The sequence below is a fragment of the Dioscorea cayenensis genome, chromosome 9 (assembly GCF_009730915.1).
Source record: "Dioscorea cayenensis subsp. rotundata cultivar TDr96_F1 chromosome 9, TDr96_F1_v2_PseudoChromosome.rev07_lg8_w22 25.fasta, whole genome shotgun sequence".
NCBI classification, from domain to species: domain Eukaryota; kingdom Viridiplantae; phylum Streptophyta; class Magnoliopsida; order Dioscoreales; family Dioscoreaceae; genus Dioscorea; species Dioscorea cayenensis.
The window spans coordinates 10,324,180-10,332,535 of record NC_052479.1 but is presented as its reverse complement, the minus strand read 5'-3'; the positions used below and the strand labels follow the sequence as shown (position 1 = coordinate 10,332,535).

General features: G+C 36.0%; 1 protein-coding gene across 1 annotated transcript; it reads right to left on the bottom strand.

Annotated features, from left to right (window-relative positions):
* Positions 1 to 5,200: 5,200 nt before the first annotated feature.
* Positions 5,201 to 7,495, bottom strand: LOC120268464 (subtilisin-like protease). The gene has a single exon (XM_039275865.1). It carries the CDS (start codon positions 7,493 to 7,495, stop codon positions 5,201 to 5,203), a length of 2,295 nt encoding a protein of 764 aa, XP_039131799.1.
* Positions 7,496 to 8,356: the final 861 nt, after the last annotated feature.

Below are 8,356 nucleotides of genomic sequence, written 5' to 3'. Positions count from 1 at the left end.
GGAACGATGCTTAAAAGAAAGCCTCCTTTGTTTCCTAGCTAAAAAAGGATCACATCTATCTAGCATTACACGTTTCAGGCCTGAAAGCATATTCTTCTTTTCTAGATAGTTAAGGCCTTTCTCTCTAATGTGATTTAACCTTTCTGTGCCATAACTCCGAAGAGCCATCATTCTCAACTGCATTTATGAGGTTGGTAGTAATTGAAGCCTGTAGCCAATATAAATTAGAAGACTTCTTCCCATGAGCCACAACCATGGAGCCTTTAGTCAATTTCCACTGACCAACATAAAAAGTGTTGGAATACCCATCATTATCAAGCTTACCTATTGAGATTAAGTGTAATTGAATGTTTGGTACATGCCTGACATTCTCAAGTATTAGCTTTGTGACAATACTAGTCTCTAAACAAATAGTTCCAGCACTTACTGCCTTAAACAAACCATCATTACCCATCTTCAAAACTCTAAAATTACCCAGAATGTAAGATGTGAAAAACTCCTTCCTTGATGTAACATGAAAAACAATACCACTGTCAACTGCCCAACTGGTCTCATGACAAGCAAGATTAATCCCATCTTCACCATACACAACAAGAAGATCATCTGAAGTAGCAGCAGCAACATGGTCATTCTCCTTATCATTGCCTTTATTTTCTTGCTTGTTATTGCCCTTGTTTTCTTTCTTCAACTTGAAGCAATATTGTTTTATGCGCCCCTTTTTCGCCACAATAATTGCACTCAAAATTTTTATTCTTTGGCTTGGATTAACTCTTGCTAAAGCCTCTGTTTTGATCTTAACTCTTGGTTTTACTCCTTCCTCTATTTTCAGTAACCAAAATCTTTGACTGTGATGTTGATGCCCCTTGAGTTCTCCTCATTTCTTCATTTAGGACACCACTCTTCACATATTGCATGGCCACCACACCATTAGGAGTTGAGTTACTCAGAGATACTTGAAAATTATCCCATAAATCAGGAAGAGTATTAAGCAACAAAAGCTCAAGAATCTCATCATCAAAATTTACACCCATGCTGGACAACTGATAAGAATATCCTTGGAATTCATTCAAGTGATTTGATATGGAGCTTCGCTCTTTATATCTTAAGTGCATGGCTTGCTTGAGCAAAAAATAGCTTGTTGTTGCCAGTTTTTAAAGCATACAAAGTTTCAAGTTTTTCCCACAAGCAACTAGCATTTGTTTCATTGACGATGTGATTTAATACATTATCTTCCACCCATTGCTAAATAAAACCACAAACTTGTTGGTGCTCAAATTCCTATTCTTTATCACTTTTAGAGTCAGGTTTATGAGCAACAAACATAGGCAAGTTCAGTTTCTTCACAAAAAGATCTTTCATCTTTCCTTTCCACTTGTGATAAATTGGGCCATCTAAACAAACCATTCTATTCAAATTTGCTTCCATCATTCAATTAAGTAAAAAAAACATCACAACTCAAGCCTGCTCTGATACCACTTGTTGGGAAAGGGAAATAGAGGAGATCAAATCCTTTCTTGCTTGAATGAATAAGAGGAGCAATAATTGTTTGTCTAAAAGAAACAATAGAGATCACAAAACATCACACAGACCTCACAACAATTTTTAACATGAAAACTCATTCAAAAAAAGAAGGATAAAAACCACAGGACCTCTCTCCAGTCTAAATGCAAGGCTCCACTATAAATCAACAATGTTTATAGCAATCAAATATGTCACTAGCACATCATGCCAAAACATGATCAACCATCATAAAAGAGAAACATAAGACTATGGAGAGATAAATAAGGGTAGCATTTATTGCAATAAAAAAACAACCTTTCTTACCTCAGACAACGATCTCCACCGTTCAGAATAAACCTCTAAATGTCTTCTAAAATTGACAAAAGAATCAATCAAATTAGACTATAGATGCATTGCTAATCATGAAGTTAGATCAAACTCACTAGGAGTAGAAATACAACCCAAAACAAATTCTTTTCAAAGAGCTCTAATAAGAAAACTAAGGGTCAAAATCAGATCTCTACCATTCCAAGTGAAGAACATTGATATATAAACATGCCTACCAAAATTCAGATCGATCAAACTACAAATGATTATCCGAATGCTAAGTTGATGAAATTGGCTATAGATTAGAATATCTCACAAACTCTCCCTTTCTTTGTTTTCTCAAAGAAGCTGCAAAAACCGTGATCTATATTTAAAGAAATTGTTGAAAAATGTTATTAAAACCCTAATGGGTTATCTTAACATGGGCCTCACAAAAGATTTAGGCTTTCTCCACATAGGAAGGGAGCTCAAGGCCAACAAACATCTACATCAACCACATTTGTTAATTGCATTGTGGTACTCTTCTTCATTTTGGGATCCAATGTAATTGATTAGGAAGGGTAGTTCAAGTCTTCAGCATTGATCTTAATTTGGTCAGCTCATTGAATTTGGTGGTCAACTATGAATGAAACATTAGCATCGGTGTACAAATTAGTATTGGATATTATTAATGAAGAACAAGAGTTAGGCATATACACTCATAAACAGGTAAGGATGTGATCAAACAATTGAGACTCAGCAGCACACTCCTTTACTATATTAATTGATACTTAAGAGGAAGCAGAACAACACTCAGCCTTCATAACATAGCACACATACCCAAAACATAGTACAAAAACATTAAACTTAAACTCTTGACTTAGGGACTCTACTAGAGCTGAATGTACGTAATATCAGCTACAGTACCATGCATACATGGTTACACTAAGACCTATTTGGTTAGCTGTAAGTAGGTATAATGTAAACGATTTTATATGTAATTAAGTGGTGGTTTGTTTGATGTAAAATAGGTAGTAGAATCCATTCACCATCATATTCATCCCATATTTAATTATAAAAACATTTAATAAAATAAATTGTCTTTAAATTTAATTATAAAAATATTTTTAAGTAATAAGATTTAAAAATATTAAATATTTTTATAATTTAATATTTATATGATTAAATATTTTCATGACAAAATATTTTTTAATTGAAAATATTTTATTTTAAAATCATTTATAAAAGTATTTTAAGTAATAAAATTAAATAAATATCATATTTTAATAATTTCATATTTATATGATTAAATATTTTTGTGACAAAAATATTTTTATATTTGAAAATATTATATAAATAATTGATAGAGTTAGTATTTTTAAAATTTAATTATAAATTTTTTCAAGTAATATTAAATTAATTTATTTTTTACTTAAATTAATTTTTATGAAAAATATTAAATAATTAATAATAATAGATAATATATAAGGGAGGTAATCTCACAATCTCATTTACATAGTGATTGTACCTTTAAACATAGATGAAACCAAACAAATAAAAAGTAATCCAGCATTTCGAGGTACAACAAAATAAACAACAATGATGTAAGTTAAAATATAGTATTTTCATTTACACTATGATTTCATGTATATGTGATTTCACTTACAGACTACCAAACAATCCATAAGAGTAATGTGCTATCATATCTGTTTGACTAGTCAAAGTGGACTAGTCTATGTTATATATATTATTGTTTTTCTCCTCTAGAGCTTTGTGTATGTATGTGTGGTCTTATCTAAAGAAAGTAGATCCCCAAAAAATGAAGATGATGCTAAGAATATGAAGCTGTGAGAAAGTCTTTGACTAATTTCATCCCTTACACCATATGTATTTGAAGATATTTTGAATGAAATTAAGCTATTGATATTGATGTTGCTTTGTTAAGTTTCTGCGGAAAATTTCTATAGTGAATTGGTCTTTGTTCTCCTCTAGATCTCTTGTTGTCCATTATTGCAGACAAATACCAGAGCATTGGAAGGTGAAAGAAAGAAGGAAATGTATTTTCCTGTCTTATAAAGGCTGCATCTCAATCAAGTAAGGATCTTGTCACTCTCTGTCTCAATTTTTGTTTTATTCTATTTGTGTTGGGGGTTCCCATCAATGCAACAGTGTAAAATTCAGCATAAGTCATTATAGTAATACTATTATCCTTTTGCGGGCACACATTGCCCGCAAGATCTCTCAGCCAACCCATTGAGGGTTTTCTATGGGAGCACGCTATTTGTACAGCCTTATGCCAACCAATAATATTGTAGCAAAGTTATTGTACTATAGCACTTGTGGTTTGCATGCGGGTGCAAACTGCCAGCAGGATCTCCTTGCCAAGTTTGTACGGTCTCTGTGCAGCCGCACACTACCCGCATAGCCTTCTGCCAAACTTATGGAGGCTCTATGAGGCTTGTATGACCTTCATAGGTCTAATACACCCCTTCAAACTTTCAAAACAAACTCAAGACACTACCAAACCCCTTAATATGTGTTAGAATGAGATGAACAACAATACAACAAGCATACACCAAGGTTTTTACGTGGAAACCCCTTCAAATTGAGGGGGAAAACCACAAGGCTCCTTACAGCTACTTGAAATATGTTTTACTATATCAACTATGGGATGACAAGAGTCCTCACTAGATATAACTAGAGGATTGCCAACAATGCATCAACAAGAGAGTTTCATACAACAAATATCAAGAAGAAGATAGAATGAGGGAACAAACCCTAAGGCCTAGGAGAACTACTTGCAAGGATCACTCCAATGGTTTTGTATGAAATTCTAGACCGAGTTATTGATCAATCTCTTGCCTTAGCGCAACACCCCCTCTTTCTTCTCTTTCTTCTTGATTCCCCATTTTTCTCTTGTATTTTCTCTCTACCCTTTTGCCATTCCACAAGTTGATATAGTTTTTTATTTTTTTTAATCATGGGCTTGGAGTCCATTTACTTCATTCAGCCCACCAAATGGGCTGGACTTAATAATCTGTTGTGTTATTCACAACTTCAGAATCAAGCATTGATGTGAAGCAAAAGAGGTGTTTGAATTCAGGTGAAAGTATTATGGTTAGTTTTTTTACTGAATTGCATTCTTGGTCAATATTAAGCTTCCAATATTGAGTCCTATCTGAAATAGCATAAGGTGTGTTGTTCTGCACATTAACTAACCGTGGCAATGGATTAATATCCTACAAAAAGCCATGATCAATATTAGTTAAAAGAAGGCATTGCATTTATTCATTACTAGAAAAGGTTCATACATAACATTTCAATCATCAAAGAGGATTAATCCCTATGTATAAATTAAAAAAATTAATTTCCAAACATAGTTTAAAAAAAAATCTCAGGAAAAGGTGACCAAAATTGGACTCCTAACTTCATGTTTTGGGGAAATCCACAGCAACTGTCCCTGTGTTGTCTCACCTTGGCTTAGTGGCATGCCAGTGACCTCAAATTCAATAGTGAACTTCCTTTTCTGATCAAGTCTTGAGAACCGAAGTGTATTAGGAGAAACATCAACATTAATTCCTTTTGGATCTTCAACAACTGCATGATAAACTTCAGTACCTCCATCGACCACATTTGTCAACTGCCTTGTGATACTCTTTTTTGCTTTTGGATCCAATGTAACTGATATCGAAGGATAGTTCAAATCTTCCGCATTGATTTTGACAAGGTTGGCGCATTGGATTTGACGACCAGCTACGGTTGAAACATTAGCATCGCTATAGCCAATGCCACAGAGGTATTGGATATAATTGAACGGTTTTATGTCATAAACAAGACCAGGGTCATTAGCTGCTTGCGGGTTCACTTGCCCTGCACCCAAAGCAATCAAATTAGCAACATCCCTAGTTCCATTGTAGTCATCAGTGATTGGTTTGAGGTCACGGTCTAGTCTATCTGCCGTTGTCATGATTGCTGACTTGATTGCTGCAGGCGACCAATTCTTATGTGTGCTTTTGAGTAATGCGGCGACTCCAGCGAGATGAGGAGTTGCCATTGATGTCCCGCTTTGAAAGTTGAAGTATGACCCAGGAGGTGCTTTAGATCCTGGACCTGGCTTCTTAGGCCATGCTGAGAGAACATTCACCCCAGGTCCAACAATATCTGGTTTCAAAATACCTCCATTAAGCAAGCTTGGCCCTCTAGATGAGAAGTAAGCAATGGTTGGAGATGGACGTGCTCCAAAGGTAGTGCCACCAAAAGTTATGGTAGCATTTGGATTAGGATCAGATCTCAAGTAACGTATAATCTTCTTCAATCCGGGATCATCTACATGTGCTGTCGGAAGAACATGAACATCAGAAAATGTGGTAGATCCTTCTCTGAATGTATCTGTTATGATCATTGCCGCTCCTCCTGCATTCTTCACATTTACACCCATGTCAATGTAAGTTCCTCCGTAAATGTAGCATATGACTATCTTTCCTTTGACATCAACATTATCAAACGAGTCCTTTTTGCAACCTTCAGTGCCATTCTGTCCCAGGACACTAGGGAAAACAAGAGGTAATGTGGCATTGAAGTTGTTATCTTGGTATCCCGTTTCTCCAACTATCTCAGTGCCATCTCCAAGCTTTACAGTTGCTTTTGCTCTTCGATCATGGCTGCTAGCTCCCACTGTCATTGCCCATGGCTCATCATTCTCGATCGAACTAAATTCTGGGCCTGAATTGCCTGCTGGTAAGGAAACAACCAAACCTTTGCGAATGGCCGAGAATGCACCAATGGCCATGCTATCAACATAGTAAGGGTCCTGACGTTGACCTAGAGATGGTCCTAGAGAAATAGATAACACATCTACTCCATCATCAATCGCTTGATCCATAGCCTTCAATACGTCAGTACTCGAACAACTTGTCGTTGTACATGACTGATAAATTGCTAAGTGAGCTCTGGGCGCAACACCAGATGCAGTGCCTTTGGCAAGACCCCGAACATCCGCATCAGGGACCATGCTTCCTGCAGCAATGCCTGCACAATGTGTGCCGTGCCCATTTGTCTTTTGATCCCTTGGTGCTGGACTTCGCCCATTTTGGAATGATATTGCGCCAATGAGCTTGTTGTTGCAATAACCTTGTTTTCGGAATTGACATTTCCCCTTCCATTTCTTTGGTGGTGGTGGCATTGGTTTGTCAACGGTGCTATCCTTGAAGGAAGAGTGGCCTGGAGTGATGCCACTGTCAATTACTCCAATGATCATTCCTTGTCCCATGAAAGAATCAACCCAAAGGCCATGCCATTGGCTTAAGCCTATGAAAGAGGGTGTGTATGTAGTCCTAGGTGAGAGTTCTTGGTCTTGTTGTGCATGCATTACCCCCTCCATTGATTTCATGTCTTCCACTTCTTTTCTTGTTAGTCGTGCAGCGAAGCCACTAATGACTTCTCGGTAGGAATAGACTAGTCGTTGCTCACCAGAGTCGAGGGTGGTGTTTGGCAAGAATGATTTGTGCCAAGCCTCTCGCTCTTCATCCCCGAGGAACTCATTTTCCTTGTGCGGCTGTACATGAACAATGTATGTGTGAACTTGCTTTTCATCAACAATATTGGGAAATGTTTTGCAATGAGCAATAAAGAGCAAAATGAAGATGATTTTTGAAGTTAAGTGGAAAGAGGATCGTTTCTTGATATCCATGATTTCATTGAGCTCAGGGTTCCTAGATGCAGCTATGGTAGTTTATTTAAAGGAGACGATGAGAATACAAAATCACGGATGCTCCTTGACATGCAAAGCATGAGGAACACCAAAATCAGAATGTACTGACAATTAAATTGTACTAACGAAGGATCTAACAGTAGACAATGCTATTATTTTAAATTGTAGGAAGCTTCAACTGGGTTGTATATTCCTCAAATTCAGAGTGTCACACTAATTATCCATGTAACCATTTTCCTATCTCCAATGCATTAGACGTTTCTATTTGGGTGAGATATTCTAAAGAAGATTTTAGCCTTATATTGATCTAAGTGACCTTAGCATAATTTCTTATACTAGTGATGGGAATGTAATTTTTGAAGGTAATTAGAACTTGTACACTCTAAACCTTTTTTTCCTTTTAAAATTTAGAAATTCTACACTGTAGCTTATTTGCTAATATCTTACGAAAGATAACTGGTATTTTACGTACTCAATGGATGAGAGGATGATGATGATGACGAACCTTGTCAATCTCCTTTCTTTTTTCCCTTTTTTTTTATTCATTTATCTTTGCATATCACTTTATAGCAAACTGTTAATATGTCATGTCTTATGGGAAAGTCAACTTTAAGACTGTAAATCTTAAAACGTTCCGCTTATTACATTAATGCATTACAGAAAAGTCTGAACACAAACAATAGCCATGAATGATTTGCATCAAATAACTTCATCATATTTTTTTCCCTTTTTTTTTTTTGGAGAAATTCTACACTCTATCTTATTAGCTAATATTTTAAGAAAGAGAACTAGTATTTTACTCAGTGGATGAGAGGAATCCGATGATGATAATGAACCTTG